Here is an 18,517-nt window from a genome sequence, read left to right as displayed (position 1 = left end):
CTCTTATACCTATAATAAATTTATTGGTGTCGTTAAACAATACTAAATAAAATCTAATGAATTTCACTTTTCATATTGATTTATCATAGTGTGAAGTAACCTGACACTTAAATAGTAACAAACTGCGTATAATCATCAAGTTGAATATTGATAATACACATTATTTTTTCTCTTCGAGTGTGTAAGTAATACAAGCTTAAGATGATATAAAGTGTCCGATATGTCTACTTGATCACATGTTTATACATCAATGACATGTTATATATCGATGATATTGTACACAAATTCAATACTTAATACAGACATTTTATTAAGAATTACTTCTAAACAGAGTAGAGATGAAATTATAACTTCTAAAAAAACAACATAGTTTTCATTTTTCGAGTACAACAAGCCGAGAAAAAACGCTATAAAGATGCACTAAACAATTCTTTACTAATACCACTGAGAGTTGGTATACTTTGCTCGTGTCTAAAAAAATCAGAAGGATCAACCTTCGTCTTAACATGCACCAATCTATCAAAATTCTTTCCAAAATACTTCAATCCCCATACCCTAGCACGTTTGTAACTTGTTCTGCCATACTTATTGTTTGTTCCAATATCAAGGTCTCTGTAATTAACATAAGCCGCCCTCGGTGACTTGGACACAAAAGGGGTCATGTAATCATAAATTTCTCTTATCCAATTCAAATGACTTTTCTCCGCCTCCACACTCCCATTTTTCCACTTTGCAATATACCCAACTAAATAACTATAATCAGATCGATGTGAAAAAGGAGTTTCCGAATCATCAACTTCACTCATTTTCCCTCCATAAGGTACAAACATAATTTGTGATAATTCAACATCTTGAGATTTTAGCCGCTCCCACATACCCTTTACTGCAACCATTGGAATATGTTCCTTCACATAGTCGGATTTGATTTTGGAGATTTCACTATAGAGACGTGATCTATTGAGCAAAACTTCCAAAGGATCTTCTTTTTGAAACCAACCCATCAACAGAACTGATTGAATCCAACTCATTTCTAAGCAATCTTCTTTTGTTAAACCCAATTGGGGAAATGTTGGTTTCAATATTGTCAAAACTTCTTCTGCCTTTCCAAGAAACATTAATGAAAATGAAGCTATTGGGTTTATTTTGCCTTCTTCATCTTCAGTCACCTTCCCACCTTTTATGTCATAAAAAATTGAGCTCGAATTATGTATATGTCATCATATGCGTTGGCTTTAAGTGATTAAGAAACGAGAAAGTATGAACATAACACTGTAATTTTTTTTTTTTTGCAGATATAATTAAAATTTAAAATAAGAAGAATCTATCATGTATAGCAATATATGATAGGATGTCGTGTTAATGTTAGAGAAAGTAAAGAGATGGATTAAGTAGTCTTTGAGAGGAAATTTTTTTATGAGAGTTACCGGTCAAACTAATGCCAAGTAAAAGATTGGCATCCAATTTGGGAGCAACATATTGCCATTCATGGATTAGCTTCAATATTCTATCTTCCTCCAATGTTCTGTTAGCTTCACAAATTGTGACCCTCGCCGGAACCTCAACCAGCTTCACCTTCCACGCGACAACGATCCCGAAGCTACCTCCACCACCGCCTCTGATGGCCCAAAACAAATCCTCTCCCATTGACTCTTTATTATGAACTTTTCCATTAGCATCCACCAAGTAAGCGTCTATCACATGATCAGCCGCAAGTCCATATTTTCTTATCAGCCACCCATATCCACCGCCACTCAAATGCCCGCCAACGCCCACCGTCGGGCAAGAGCCGGCCGGAAATGCGAGTGTTTGGCTTTTCTCAGAAATTCTATAATAGAGCTCACCTAGAGTTGCCCCAGAATGAACCCATGCATTTTGGTTTTCAACGTCAATTGATATGGACTTGAGATTTATTAGGTCGACCAGGACGAATGGAATGTCGGAGATGTAAGAAAGTCCCTCAAAGTCATGACCGCCGCTACGAGTTCGGATTTGAAAGCCATGGGATTTGGAGCAAATGACGGCTGCTTGAATGTGTGAAACATGTAAAGGAGTGATTATAGCGAATGGCTTTGGGATGTCTTTGTTTAAAAATCTTAGATTTTGAATAGAGAAATTGAGAATGGATGAATAGGATGAGTTTGTTGGAGTGTAAATCAGATTGGCAATAGGGTTTGTACTTGAAGATCCATAATCAAAGAGACATTGAACAAAAGATTCACTTTCTTGAGTACTGCAAAATGAAGGTGTGGCTGTGGATAGAACAACAACAATAATAATAATGAAGGCAATTAAACCAAAAGGGGCAGGTAATATTGGAAAACACTTCATTGCTATTGTTTCTATGTGTGCATTGAAAAGATGAATTATTTATAGAAAGAAGAGTGGATGATGGTTGTATAGCTTGACCTTCTTGAACAAAAGGATTGATCTAAAGAATCAATTTTTTATTTTCAAAACTCATTATAATATACAAATGAAATCGCAGGCATCATTTAATATTCAAAATATGATATATGCAAAATTGAAGAGATACATTACTTATTGACAGTAAATCATGTCATTGTAATATTCAAGTAGATGTACACATTAATATTTTGATGGGTCTCCCATCAAATCTCATTAATGAGTTGAGTTAATTCATCATCCATATCCAAACCACATCAGTTTGGCTTAACTAAAATCGGTATATTTTTTCAAAGCAAACCCCCACCCAAAGTTATTGTACCTAATGACCTTTCAAAGAAAAAAACTTTTTCATCCACTGATTTAAATATATACTTCCGATTTAACAAGTTATAGATCTCTTTGCTTTTTTAACTTTCAAAAATTGCATTCGAAGAATATATGCATTAGATAGTGCTCCATCCTCTATTTATGTCTATCGTCCATAATTATTAGACATTCATCTATTTTATCATATATCTGCTAGACTATTTTCATGTCTCACATTTTCATATTTTTCATCGATAGATTATTTTTAGGTCTATCGATTAACAAAGTGTTGACTAAAAAAACACATCTACAATGTACATAACTTAAAGCTTACGCAATGCTCGTGTCATGAACATCCACGACCATCAATGTAATGACACACTAGCTTAGGTCAGTAATTGACTCTTACCCAAAGAATCACCGCTAATTGAAAAAAAATACTTATTTCAAATTGTTACAAAATTGGTTTAGTGGAAACTCTTTTATACATTGATACATACGACATCCCTCTAAAGTTGGCATCCCTGAATGTGCTAGGATTTTGACAATACATTTTTCATCTAATAGTTACAAACGACTCTCTACAATATTCTTTACAATTACACTCATTTCTTCTATTTTTTAGATATTTCTTCGACTTTTCTCTAAATAATATCTCCTACAATTCATTTCTAAAGAATATTGTAGTAATTAACCATTCCTAGAAATTTGGACTTTTATTTAGGCAAGGTTCAACTATTGTTAATTCAAAATCAAGTTTATATTTCAGCATAGAATATTAATTTTAGTATGGAACCATGTGCCATTTTATGGTTAAGAAAATTCGAACCCATCACAAACATTTTATGTCAACAGATTTTCACATGGTGAGATGTGCAACACTTTTATATTCTCAATATATTACGGCCGGACTCCAAACAAAGCCCCATGGTGTGTTAGAACAAATCTCATTAGTTTGACTATTTCTCATGTATTTGCATTGTTTCATTACACAAATGACTCAGACAAAATCAATTAAATTATGTTTAAAAAGTATTCTCGTTTACAGTGAAGCATCATTAAATATTGAAATAAATAAAAAAGTTGTTTGGATTAGATGTGAGGATTGATATTATATATTTCATATAATTTTTTAAAACATAATTCATGGGGACAATACAATCATAAACTATGAAATGAATTAAAATATTTATAAAATATAACATTTATATTAGATAACATTTTCTTTTTATCATTAATACAGTTTAAAATATTAATATATATATTTTATAAAGGTAATGTTAATTAACGGTCATTTGAGGAATAATAATTAAAGATAAAGCAATATTAAAAAAAATGCAAATATAGCAAAACTATCGCTGATAGACTCGTATGATCTATTAGTGATAGACCAATTTACAACCGATAGACTTATTTATATCATTGATAGAATTTGACAAATTTTGTTATATTTGTAATTTTTTTAAAATGTTGTTATATACTTAATTATTTTAAATTTAATTGCTAAATTTGTAAGTATTTCTTAATTTTTTTTTATCATTTACAATAGTTTAGAACTAGTTAATTTTTTATGAAGTAGTTTTTAAAATGAATTTGATAGATCTAACATTCACGTACTCCAAAAGTCAAAATCAAATTCAAATGAAAACTCGAAAATCAATAACTTTTTTCTTCCATGAACGTGGACTTACTTAATTAACAATCACACATAAAGAAAGCCAGCTCTCACGCACCTCTTATTTTGCAATACAAACAAAAAGTTGGGGATTGGACAAACACACATGGAAATTAATAACATCAACCCTAGGAGAGTGTGAGAGGTGGTATGCTTTGCTCATGCCTAAAGAAATTTGAAGGGTCAACCGTAGTCTTCACTTGCACAAGCTTTTTGAAATTGTTCCCAAAATACTTCAATCCCCAAATACTTGCTTCCTCGTAGCTCGTCTTTCCATACTTATTATTCGTTCCAATATCAAGATCTCTGTAATTGACATAAGCAGCTCTGGGTGAATTCGAAACAAAAGGAGTCATGAAACTATAAAACTCACGTATCCAATTTAAATGTCTCTCATTTGCACCACTGCCTTGTTCTGCCCACCCAACAGTGTATGAGATTTTGTAAAGAAATTCAGCTCTATGTGAAAACGGAGTCTTTGATGAAGAAATATTGCTCATTTTCCCACCGTAAGGAAACAAAAAAAGTTGTGATGTTTCTACTTCTTGAGATTTTAATCTGTCCCATATTCCCTTGAATGCATGTTGAGAAATTGGTTGTTTCACATAGTCTGATTTGATTTTGTAGCTTATGTTGTTACTGAGAGTAGGTTTGGACAGCAAAATTTCCAAGGGTTGTCCATTTGTAAAACCAGCTGCAATGAGAGTTGATTGTATCCAACTTGTTTCCTTGCAATTAGCCTTTGTTAATCCCAAGTTAGGGAGTGTTGTGTTCATGATTGTAACAAGTTTGTCTGTCTTTCCAAGATATAAAGAGAAGAATGAAGCAGTTGGATTTCTTTTGACTCCTTTAGTTGGATTCCCACCTATCATTCAAGTATACTTGGAATTAGAATTTGAATATTTAATTTGATAAAATTAAGATTGATCAGATATTAGATTGAGTTTAATTTCTTTGGCTTAATCAAGATGGAAAAAAACCTAAAATTTTAAATTTAGGGTAGTTGGTGTGAGATAACTACGAACTTTTTTTTTTTTTTAATAGTAAATATAATAAAATATAATCTTTTGATGATAGATTTGTACATTTTTTAAAATAGCAAAATAAATTAAAATATTTATAAAATTTGAATTATATCCATGATAATTTTCTATCACTATAGTATATCAATCACTAATTTGATATAGGTTATAAATATTTTGTAAAATTTGCTAAGTTTAAAAATTTCTCCTTTATTGACAAATTCTTATTTGTGATATGGTCTATATATATCATTATAGTTTATACTAAGTCATATGATTCATTGATGACTTTGAGAGCTGGTTCTAAATTTTTATATCCCCTACTTTAGCGACATTCCTTTTAAATTTTTAGTTTTTTAAAATTTAGCTATAAACATACTTCACCCATAAGTCTCTATACATTGTTAATCGCTTCGTATTTTTGTGATTGAAAAGGTCATGTAAAATTTTAAAAATAAAAAAAACATGGTCTTCAAAACCTTCCATTTTCAAGAATTCGATCTAGGTAATCTTTTTTAAATGAATGAAAACCATGATAGATAAACTGGGAGAAAACTAAAAATAAATTTAAATTCACTTAATTTCTTTGTTTTTAAAAATTAAGCTTATAAAAACACTATCTCTTTTTATATTGCTTGGTTATTATTCTCATTATTTCATTGTCTCAACGAGTGGTTTACAAATTCAAACAATGTTTTGAAAGTTATAAAGAAAATAAAAATTAGAATTTTTACTAAGAATTCAAATATTTAGTTAAAGAAAGAAACCAACGGCAAAAATACTTAAAGTATCCTAAGTTGTATCTATGTTGTTTAATTTATTAGGTTGTGTGATTAGAGTGAGTTACAGTAAAAGATAAATGCAATGAATTAAAGATGCATGGAAGTACTTTTGATAAAGAAATAATGGAGATAAACACCTAAATTTTATTAATTATATTTAAAACAGTAACCTTAAGTGTGAATATGCTACATTTTTCATTTTATAATATGATTAAAAAGGTTTATCGTAATAGTGGCTTTGTTGGACTACTCTCCTGTTTTATATAATGAAAAAGAAATAAGTTATATATTATGTTGAGTGGTATAACTGTGTTAACTTATTTGAGATATTTTTATTGAATTGTAAGTTAATGTTGATGTTATCAAAGCAATTACCAGTCAAATTGATGCCAATGAGTAGTTTTTCCTCCATTCTGTTAGCTACATACTGCCATTGATATACAATCTTCTTTGTATTCTTGTCCAAGGATTTGTCCAGCCTGCAAGTTGTCACAATGGGTGGAACTCTAACCAATTTCACCTTCCACCCTACAACGATCCCAAAGCTCCCTCCTCCGCCCCCTCGAATGGCCCAAAACAAATCCTCTCCCATTGCCTCCCTATCGAAAACCCCCCCATTAGCATCAACCAAATAAGCATCGATTACATTATCGGCAGCAAGACCATATTTTCGCATCAACCACCCGTATCCACCGCCGCTGAAGTGCCCTCCAATGCCCACGGTCGGGCAGACACCTGCTGGGAATGCTAGGGTTCGACTTTTCTCAGCGATTCTGTAGTAAAGTTCACCTATTGTTGCACCAGACTGAACCCATGCAGTGTTGTTTGTGGTGTCAACTTCGATAGACTTGAGATTTATTAGGTCGACGACAACAAATGGGAGGTCGGAGATGTAAGAAAGGCCTTCAGTGTCATGGCCACCGCTACGGATTCGGATTTGCAAGTCATGGCTTTTGGAACAAATCACGGTAGATTGAAGGTGGGAAACATGAGATGGTTTGATGATGACAAGGGGTTTTAGGGTTTTGTATTGTGTTGAGAATCTAGAATTTTGAGCATAAGATCTCAAAATGGAAGAATATGAAGAATTGATTGGAGTGTATATTGGAATGTGTGTAGAATGGATGGAGAGACATTGAAGAAAATCTTTATTTTTGTAAGATGAAGCTGTTGACCATTGTGTTGAAAATAAAGATACAATAGTGAAGCTGATAAGAAACAATGGGTTTAAAGGGAAAAACTTCATTGCACACTTGCCAAAGCCGTGTTCGTGTTCCTTTTCTAATTAAATTGGCAAGGTGTTAGCAATCCATGATTTTAAGTAATGGGATTTCCATAGTCAAATGTCTTGATCAATAGGAAGACTTTGAGAGTTAGGGCTTTTTAGTGATTGAATACATTTTAATTTCTTTTGTTTTATGCAATTTACTTTCTCGTTCACTCACCTATCATCATGAATTATTTATTAGAAAATTTTACATGCTTAGTATGTTTGATTCGATTTTACTCATTTAGTCGATCTGAATTTATGACTAAATCTGACTACCATCTATAATCTCAACAATCAAACTAAGTTGAAATCTATAAAAACTAAAATTGTTTTATAAAATTTTGTGATAGGTTTTTTTTTGAATTTAACTAGAAAGTAACAATTATTTTAACAAAGGTGTAAAACAACGAATATATTGAAAACTTGGTATTTTTGCATAGTTAGAGGTTTTTTTTTTGTTTACTACAATTGAAAGTGAAGAGTCTGATTTGATTGTCAATAATTGCAAGCAATCATTACTTGAGAGACTAATTACCAAATGGGATAAAGGGAATTTGATTTTGTTTATATATTGTTTATTATTACCATCTTTTGTCTGTTGGATTGTGCACAAAACATGGCAAAATCTTTTGCTTTTCTATAAAGCAATGTTTGTTTATTTATTCTATATTTATTTTCTTTTTTCTTTTTAACTTTAAACTCATAATAACTTTTTGACCTAAAAATGTTAAAATAAGTCAAATTATTCATCATTTTTCGTTAATATTTAACTCTCCCGAGAGACTTTCTAACAACCCCACTAGAGGTTGTTGTGAAGTGGACATTTTTTTAATAAATAGTTTAAAATAATATGTGTTATGTAGCAGATCCCAAACATCATCATTCAACCACACCAAAACTTGGGATTTAGATTAAACTATGTTACCATGTGTATACCATCGACATACAACGTTTAAGCTTTAATATTTGAATACATTCTTTTTCTTTGATTTCACTCTAATCCAACAAACATACAGCTGCAACAGTTTGTTATGTGGAAAACTACTGTAGGAGAAAGATTGAACAGTGTACAAAAGAACGAACACAACACAGTTTGATCAAAATATGTTGAGATCTCACATGTTGAAAATATGGAGATAATTACAATGTTTATATGTTATATAGATACATTTCTTATCGCCAAATTTGTTACCTCCTTTGATAGCGCATGAAATCAAAATGAGTATGAGATTCACTGAACACTAACTTTTGAAATGATGAATCAAAATAAAGGTATAATATGGATTTGTCTTGATTGACTCCAGAAACAATTGGAGCTTTAAAAAAAAATGTTTTTATTTAAATTATTTTTTGATAGAAACTATTTAGAAGACGATTCAAAACCATTTTAAGTGGTTATCTCAAAAACTTCAATATTATTTGTAAGATAACTTGTTAATTTTTTTAATTAAACAGTACTAGAAAATAATGTATTCTAAACTCATCCTATATCAGACACATATATATATGAACTGACATATAATGACTTTTAATTGTATTATTGGTAGAAGCTAATTTATTTTCATTCAAGTGGTTGAATGGTCTGATTAAGATTTTGGGGTTAGTTTTCTATATTTACAAAATACTTATCTGATATTGAAGCAAGCTGCATCTTAATTTTATTAATTGTGTCAACTAATAATATCAATATAAGGTATCAATTAATTTGCTCTACTCTCAAAATTTCGACATGAATTTGATGACATGCATGTAAGATCTACTTTTAAATCTTTTTAGTGTTTGGTTATTTTTATTGACTACTCCATTTAAAAATATTTTGTTGGAGAGAAGAAGGTTTGAAGCTTTGGAATAGAAGAAAAATAAATTGGTGGTTGTAATTGGTAGAGATGTACTAGAGATTTGTTATTCTATGTGCTAGAGATTATTCATCAGCACACATATAGTAATATAGCTCCCGTTTTTTCCCTACTATATAGCTAAGATTACTCGACCTGTAGTCTAAATCAAATTACACACTGTAGTACATGTATTAAGTTATAATATTATTATATGCCAATATTATGACTTGTAATTTTGGTACAAATTTATGATGGTTCTTACCAACTCATCATGTTCAATGTTTAATTTTCTAAGAGCCCACTTTCATAGAATTTGTTTATGTTTTAATTATCTCTAGCTTTCCAATCATGAACGATATTCATATTGTTTTAAATTTCTATTGAGGTATGAGAATTGTAATTTTAATATAATAATTTGTTATGAACCCCAACTAATTATTGGACTTTATTCTTTCTTTAAATATTTCTTTTCCACCAACTAGCAATTGAAGTTATGACAGACCTACTGACATGAGATCTGCCACCACATATATTATTGCATATGTAAATATAGTACTTGTAAACAAAATGGCTAGGCTTAGTTTGAAATATTTGACAAATTTTTTTCATGAAGTAGTTTGAATATTTTGTTATGTATTCATCAAATTGTTTGTAGTGAGGTTGTTAGTGATGATCAATGTGATTACAATGTATTACAGACCTTAGTGCAGGCGTGAGAGTGATAGCGCATTGAAAATATGCTATCTTCTTGGTCACTTTAATACAACGGTATTCCTTGATTTTACATGTGTTTAATTATTGATTATATAGTTTTTAAGCACCTATAGAGTAGAATTAGTGACAAAAATGAAGCTAAAACAGTAAGAATGAAACTTAATTGCATCAACCAAGAAAGGAAACGTGAAACACGATTTTGGCCATGAAGATAGCATAGTGACACTACCTTGTTTTTGTGCAAAAACGCAAAGCCCCACGACACTACCTTGTTTTTGTGCAAAAACGCATAGCCCCACGACACTATTGTCCTTCATACGTATTCATTCGTTAGCGTCACATCATCTGTTCGTTTATTATCACTACAAGAAATCGGAGCATTTTCGACACCAAAAATGACGTTGGGGAGGAGTACGTCGGGAATGTCCTACAATTCCCAACCCTAATTTGCAAGCATCAGTATAGGGGCCCAATCCCGACGTATACGTTTAGACATCACATCGTCTGTTCGTTTATCATATAAAGCTTTTTAGCCACCTAAGTTAATAATCTCGATTCAGGCAACATTTGTACCTTGTTTCTCTCTGTTTTCTTGTGTTTATTGATTCTTAGGTTTACTAAAATGATTCCTTGATGTTCATCATAAAGATAATGGGTAAAGGTACTTGTTCTAGCTTAGACATAGAGTAGTATTTTCCCCATTCTGAATACTTGTGAGGTCTAGATTGTAGCGTCTAAAAACTAAGATAATTTTGTATTTGATTATCTTAATTTTTATTTAATTATGCTAAATTTATTGGGTGTTATGTTGAATTATTTAAATGTGACTTACTTTGGTTTTGTTGAATTAGAAACTAATTAAATATATTTTGGGTTGTATATATATTTAATTAAAGTGAGAATTGAAATTTAGGGAAAGTATAATTAATTATATATAATAAATTTATTTGGAAAAGATAATAAGTTTGGGGAAGAGAAGAGAAATAGTTGATATGATTGGAATTTATGAGAAAAGAGAAAAATACCATGTATTTAGAAGAAAAAGGAAAAGTAATGTTAATAATAATAATATTTATTATTATTATTTATAAATGCGCCTCAAATTTTGTTCAAGTAAAAATTGAAAGAAAAATCTTATTCTTAACTTGAAAGCAATCCAACTGATCGTCCAACGAAGCCTAGCCATGTCGCCGCACAAAGATTTTCTTCCTCGTCCGTGTGAGAGCTGTCTCCTCTCGCAAACTGTAAACTCTGTCCAAGTCGTGGCGTCTGCAGGCCGAGCCTCTACACAAATGAGCAAGCTTTCATCTTGCCCTAAGTTGAGGTCATTACTTTAATCTAAAGACACTTTATTTAAACACAAAAGACCGTATCTATTTTTTTTAAAAATAGATGTAAAAGAAAATTTAATTTTGGCCCTATTTTAAAACAAAAACAAAAGTCCAAAAGTATTGTGTTTCAAGTCACCAAGAAACAAACAGTCGTTCTAAACATAAAACTCATTTCAATCATTGAAACTTAAAAGAAATGGTAAAACGTTAAGCATAAGCATTTTAAAAAGATTTTCATATGGCGTTCACGAGTCTTTCTTGTCCCACACCAGTCTACCTCTCGTAATACCTTTGCCTGAAAAATTTAAACATGGAAAGGGTGAGTATAAAAATATGCCTAGTAAGAGACCCACTACTGGTCCCGTTAAGGGTAAAACTGTTAACTTCCTATTACGAGGTACCTTGCATCATAACAGTCTTGTGATCCTATGAGATAACGTCAATTAGTCTAGTGATCCCATAGGATGCATATAATTAGTCTAGTGATCCTGAATAATGTATATAGTTAGTCTAGTGATCTCGAAGGATGCACATAATCATTCTAGTGACGTGAGGCTCATTTCTAATTTGAATGTAGAAAGTAAAATCTAGTTAAGTGTGTTAAAATTTACGGTCTGGATAAGAGGAGGCGTTTTCAAATAAGACTTCGTAATAAGAAGTTGACATTTGAATCAATCAGCAGAAAGGATTAAGTGATAAAATCTTATATGGTTAAGTATAAGTTTGCGATTAAGAAGTTAGTTCGCGAGGAAGTTTTGAGAAAAGAAGGATTTGTGGTAAGATCTATAAGTCTAAACACTCACAAGAGAAAGAGTCTTCGCGAGAAAAATGTGGGTAGTCCGCAAAAGGACTTATTACGTTAAAACCTTCAAAAGTTATATTAAACGGTTAAAGCTATTCGCAGAATGGAGTTAGGCAAGAAGAAAGGTTTGGCGAGAAGATGTCAAATCTGATTTGACCTGAGTTAATGTGTAAGATTAATAATTTAAGCATGACTAAGATAAATATTAATTTTACACGTGTAAAGTTTTAAGTAGGAGCTGTCAATTGGACAAGGATTTGAGGATGACTAATCCAGATTAAAGAGTAGTATAAATAAAGGATTTTAGTGACTAAGTAAGGGAGATTTTTCTGGAAATTTTGAAGTGTTGAAGTGCTGCAATTTTATTTTTGTGAGAGGGCTACGTGAGAAAGAAGAAGAAGAAGAGATTTTCGGTTTTAAGGCTAAGTTTAGTGGGTGCTTTCTTTCAAAGTGTTCTTTTAAAGTATTTATATGATTTGAAACATGTTTTACAATGTTTAAGCTCGATTTGATGACTATAATATTAATTAAGAAATGATTTTCAAACCATTAGTTGCTTCCTTAAATGAACTAACTGTAATGTGCACATAAAATTAAAGGCAGCCATGTAAAAAATGCCTTCATGGTGAAGTGAAGCTGGCCAATGTAGAAAATGATTGCATTGTGTTAGGCGGCTTGAGCAATAAGGACGAATATGTATGTTCTCGGATGTTGTTGATATAGTAGTCTAAACTTGAGGTAATGAGAGAAAACGTAGAGAACAATTCGGGATCCTTGGTGAAAGGAATGATTGTGACTAATATGTGTTTATGCGAAATGTTTTACGAAATGATGTGTTTATTAATAAACTAATTTGTGTTAAAACGTAAAATTTAACGAAAATGATTTAAGGAAAGGTATTGCGAAAAGGATTTCATAAAACCCCACTAAGTCTTTTATACCTACGTTTTAAAATTTCATCTTCAAGGATATCAGACACTTAGGCCAAATTAAGAAGCAGGTTGAAGGGCTTGCGGCGAGTTGAGAAAGCCACCAGGTGTTTAAAAGTTTTGATTAATGTTATTTATTTTAGTCAAGTGTTGTATTAAACGCCTGTTATTAATAAAGTGTAAGTTTTGGTTATGTTAATTGTTGTACTTGACGTTTAAGTTGACTTCCGTTGAATTTTAAGTTTCATTTTGTAGTTTAAAAGGAGTTGATGATGAGCTAGGAAATAAGACCAAATGCAAAGTTTCAAGCTAAATCGTATCCTATACGTACTACTTCTTGTGATTTGGTTGTCTCGCGAAGTGGGGTGTGACAAGTGGTCCCAAAGGATGCACATATCAGTTTAATGATCCTGAATGATGCACAATATGTAGTGATCCCATAGGACATTATCATGTCTGCAAGGTACAATACCCCATAGCTAAAGCTAACAGTTTCCCTCAATATAGATAATCTCAATCTAGTCTAAACAGTCAACTCAAAAATATAATCTAACCTATCCACAATATTTCAGTTCAACACATAAGCGGTCAAGTTAATCATATATACTAGTAATACTTAATCATCAGCATAGCGAGTCATCAATACATCCAAACTTAAGCATAACCAGTCAAGAAATGAAAGTTCACACTATGCAAAATCGGTAAAATCATCTCATTCAATACATCTCAATTTAATTTGGGGTCTTGTATTAGAAATTCCTTACCATAAGTTTAGCTAAGATCTTGGGTCGAACTAAAATCCAACGAACCAATCGTAAACCTAATGATAAGAAATTAATAATTTTATTTAATAAAATTATCAATGGTCATCACCTAAATTTTGTTTTCCAATTTAACTTACCCAAAATTGATGTTGGATCCAACTCAACCCATAACCATAAAATCACGATGCGTTTTGTTATTTATTCAAATGTCATTATGCGTCCAAAGATCTCTAATTCTTGTTGTGAAAGTTGTAGTATTGATACAAAACACAAATCAGTAGTATCTACCAAAGCTCACTCATCAAACGTCAATATCTAATATATCGGTGATCTCATTTGTAAAAACAAATTATGTAATCAAACTTGGGATTAAGTTAAATCGGAAATAAGTTTGTCACTTACTTTTGCAGTAAGTAATAATTATATGTCAATTTTTTCTCGTCATTTATTACCATTAAACCAAAATGATCGTTGTATTTGTAATAATAAAATTGAAATAGATATATAGAAAAATTTATGCTTTAGAAATTTAGTAAATGCAAGCCCTCATATTGCCCCACACAATAATAATAGCTAGGGTGTTACACGACAACTTATATAGTTTTAACTAATACAAACTGAAGCAATATTATCTATCAAATTGCTTAATGAGCTATTTTATGCAAAATTAAATTCTAAGGTGGTGAGAGAGTGGGGATGCTTTGCTCATGTCTAAATAAATCATAAGGATCCACCTTAGTCTTAACATGAACCAACCTATTAAAATTCTTACCAAAGTACTTGAACCCCCAAATGCTAGCTTGTTCGTGGCTCGTCTTTCCATATTCTGTATTTGTTCCAATGTCAAGATCTCTATAGTTAACGTATGCAGCTCTAGGAAATTTCGAAACAAAAGGAGTCATGTAATTATAAATCTCCCGTATCCAACTCAAATGTCTTTCTTCTATTTCTTTACTTTGGTTTTCCCATCCAACTAAGTACCCAATCATGTAGAGATTTCCAGCTCTGTGTGGGAAAGGAGTTTCCAAATCGAAAATCTTGCACATTTTCCCTCCATAAGGAACAATATCGAGGGTTGTTGCTTTTACATCTTGAGATTTTAATCTTTCCCATATGCCTCTGATTGCAACTAGAGGAATTGGTTGTTGGACATAGTCTGATTTTATTTTGAAACTTCCAATGCTTTGAGATTTTCTATTAAGTAAAGTTTGTAAGGAATTGTTAGTTGGTGAGCCATTGATTTCAATTAGGGTTGATTCGATCCAACTTGTTTGTGTGCAATCTTTTTTTGTTACTCCCAATTTTGGAAAAGTTTTGTTAAGAATTGATAGAAGCTTATTTGCCTTTCCAAGAAACAATGAGAGAAATGAAGCTGTTGGATTTGGTTTGCCTCCTTCACTTGAAATATTTCCACCTACAATCAATCATCAATAACTGAGTATATCAAATATGACCAAACTCATACATTTGTAAGGGATAATTTCATCAAGTTATGTAAGTAAGGTTAGCCCTAGTTTCTTAATAAAGTTTGAATTTTATATCTAATAAATTATGTCCAAGACCAATATATTAAATACAAAATTGAATATTGAGCCTAGCTATTAGATATTTTCTAAAGTTTGAAAACTTCATCAATGTGTTGAAAGTTGAAAACTTTAATTTCACACGAAAGAAAGTTTATAGACCTATCAAAATACACTCTTAAAAATTTAGAAACCAAAATAATCATACAAATTTGAAGTACAATTACTATACTTGTAATTTAACCACACTAAATTATCATAATTTTAATAAACTTTAAATATTTGAATACATTTAACTAATTTATGAGGCACAAAAAGAACAATCTTTTTAAGTATCCTATAATCATTCGGGCATGGTTAATTGATTTTGATAATTATTTTAATGAAAATTATTATAAATGCAAAAATGGTTTAAGTATTTACAAAATATACCATAAAATCTTAAATTTTGCAAACCTATTTTGATTGATTTTGTTCTTTTTTAAAATATTCTTTATTTAATTTTCTTTATTAGTATAAGTACATGGATATTAAATAACTTCTCAACCTCAACATAAAACATTATAAAAGGTTCTATGTCTTATATGGTCAGAGATTTAGGATTTCAATACTAATTAAATTTGATTCCTTATGATCTAGAGCAAGTTAGGGTTTAGTCTGTATGCTTATGTAGTCCTATTCTATTAAACTTAAAAAATATATATACCCTTTATGATTTGCTGAAATGTAATTCTTATAAATAGTAGTCCAACCATAAAGAGTTTTTCTAATCACATGAAAAATCTAGAGACGAAAATTTCCAAATCACAGGTTCTAACTTTAAGTTTAGCCTACTAATACTTATTATATTATTAATAATGAACTCAAGCAAACCGTTTGAGAGAGATACCATTCAAGAGTATGCCAAGGTGTAGATTTTCATCCAATTTGTCAGCCACATATTGCCATTCATAGATTAGCTTGATTGCACCATCCTTCAGAGTTCTATTAGAGATGCAAATCGTCACCGTCGCCGGAACCGAAACCAGCCTCAACTTCCAAGCCACAACAATTCCAAAGCTCCCTCCTCCGCCGCCTCTAATGGCCCAAAACAAATCCTCCCCCATCGATTTTCTGTCATGAACCTCCCCATTTGCGTCAACCAAGTAAGCGTCTATCACATTATCAACAGCCAGACCATATTTCCTCAGCAAATACCCATATCCACCACCACTAATGAACCCACCAATGCCAACCGACGGACAAACCCCGGCTGGAAATGCTAAGGTTCGACTTTTCTCAGCAATTTTGTAGTAAAGTTCACCAACAGTTGCACCTGACTGAACCCATGCAGTGTTGTTTTTGACATCAATGGAGATAGACCTAAGATTGATTAGGTCAAGGATGATGAATGGATGGTGGGCGACGTAGGAAAGACCCTCGAAATCATGGCCACCACTTCGAGTTCGGATTTGAAGGCTCCCATGAGTTCTAGAGCAAATGATAGCTACTTGAATTTGTGATACATGTGTTGGTGTGATGATGGCTATTGGCTTTGGGGTTTCAGGTTTTGAGAATCTAAGGTTTTGAATGGAGAAGTCTAAAACAGAAAAATAGGAGAAGTTGATGGGAGTGTAAATGACTTTGGTGATTGAGGAGAGACATTGAAGGAAAGCTTGATGTTTGTAATTATTAGATGAAGCAACAACCCACAGTGGATATGGAGATAGAAGAATGAAGGCAACTGTAAGAGGAGTTAATGAAGAAGAGCGCTTCATGTGGTTTTTGGGTTATATGGAGATGTGAATTACTATATGTTTTGAATCCTTTCACTATTTATATATTTTTGCACCATACCCAGTTGTCTACCCATGCAGTTTGGTCACGTGACAGACTCTTTTCTTACTTTTTTTAATATCTAATTTTTGTTTTATGGTGTGACTGGAATGAATTGTTCAAATGCATTCAAGTATTACACCTAAATGATTATATATGCGATGAAAATAATAAGGTGCCAACTTTCATTATACGTTCACAAACCTATGTCGATGAACAAGGTAGATTTCATTGTAATTAGAAATACGACTGTTCTTTTATTATTATTTTTTAGCAATGTTAATAAGTGAGTAATGATTGCAATTCCATCCTCATCTCACCAGAAAAGAAAAATGAGGATCAAATTATGATATGACAAATTACGTTTATTGAAGAATAAATCAGTAGATGTCTAAAAACCGATGTAACCATGATTACATTTTATTGCACATCTACTATTTTTCATCTTTATTGAGATAATATTGAAAGTTACTTATAACGTAAATATATTTTTACTCCTTTTGGTTTTGCTTGGAGTTGGAGATACTTAGACTTTAGACCATATGTCATAATTGGAATGAAAAGTAATATTTTCTAATTTTCTCTTTTCTTCTATTATTTGGCGGGGGGAATTGAAAGATGAAAGTAGATCCATATTAGTATATAGAGGCCTTTATTCATAATTTTGTAGGTGAGGAAAAAAAAAAACTATTTTTCTTTAATATGAAAAAAGTATATAGGCAATATATATAAACCAAAGAAATAACTTTTTTCAATTTCTTCAAAGAAGTTACTTTTTAACTTTTAATTAAGGGTTTTTTTTTAAAGAATATAACAAACCGACAAAATATTTTCACTATATAAGAACAATTTCAAAAGTGAAAAAAGCCTACAGATCCACAATGGAAAATACAAAAAATGTTCAAGTCAACACGCGATTAATCAGCCACAAATGCATGTAATTCTTGTTCTAAACGATCATGATACGCGACTGTGTAGAAATGATACACGATCGTGTAGGTATATCAACACTTGACCACACGTGCATGTGTAACTCTCCTTCTTAAAGATCATAATACGCGATCGTGTAGAAAATGATACATGATCACGTAGTTAATGATACACGATTGTTAGTTCAGGATAAATGATGCTTTTTGAAAATGTCCTAGTAAGCGATTGTGTAGATGATGATACACGATCGTATATAGTTTATGATACACGATCAAGTAGTTTATGATAAACGATGGTTTTGAAAAGCCTTAGTAAACGATCATGTAGATCATGATACACTACTGTGCAGTTTATGATACACGATTGTGGGATTCATGATACATAGGGTCATGTAGTTTATGATAAACGAT

General features: G+C 31.6%; 3 protein-coding genes across 3 annotated transcripts; all 3 read right to left on the bottom strand.

The window, feature by feature from the left end:
• Nucleotides 1-205: 205 nt before the first annotated feature.
• LOC101218832 (berberine bridge enzyme-like 18) lies at nt 206-2,422 on the bottom strand. Its single transcript, XM_004135694.3, has 2 exons — nt 1,425-2,422; nt 206-1,174 (listed from the first exon to the last, which is right to left on the bottom strand). Exons 1-2 carry the CDS (start codon nt 2,326-2,328, stop codon nt 408-410), a joined length of 1,671 nt encoding a protein of 556 aa, XP_004135742.2. The 5' UTR covers nt 2,329-2,422; the 3' UTR covers nt 206-407.
• A 1,904-nt stretch (nt 2,423-4,326) lies between these two features.
• LOC101218594 (tetrahydrocannabinolic acid synthase) lies at nt 4,327-7,571 on the bottom strand. The gene is made up of 2 exons (XM_004135693.3): nt 6,567-7,571; nt 4,327-5,252 (listed from the first exon to the last, which is right to left on the bottom strand). The coding sequence occupies exons 1-2, from the start codon at nt 7,435-7,437 to the stop codon at nt 4,516-4,518; spliced, it is 1,608 nt and encodes a 535-aa protein (XP_004135741.1). The 5' UTR covers nt 7,438-7,571; the 3' UTR covers nt 4,327-4,515.
• Nucleotides 7,572-14,363: 6,792 nt separating this feature from the next.
• LOC101218360 (berberine bridge enzyme-like 18) lies at nt 14,364-17,131 on the bottom strand. Its single transcript, XM_004135692.3, has 2 exons — nt 16,252-17,131; nt 14,364-15,253 (listed from the first exon to the last, which is right to left on the bottom strand). The coding sequence occupies exons 1-2, from the start codon at nt 17,117-17,119 to the stop codon at nt 14,514-14,516; spliced, it is 1,608 nt and encodes a 535-aa protein (XP_004135740.2). The 5' UTR covers nt 17,120-17,131; the 3' UTR covers nt 14,364-14,513.
• Nucleotides 17,132-18,517: the final 1,386 nt, after the last annotated feature.

The sequence above is a fragment of the Cucumis sativus genome, chromosome 1 (assembly GCF_000004075.3).
Source record: "Cucumis sativus cultivar 9930 chromosome 1, Cucumber_9930_V3, whole genome shotgun sequence".
NCBI lineage: Eukaryota > Viridiplantae > Streptophyta > Magnoliopsida > Cucurbitales > Cucurbitaceae > Cucumis > Cucumis sativus.
The sequence above is the reverse complement of the archived record's forward strand: the minus strand, read 5'-3'. Positions and strand labels throughout refer to the sequence as shown.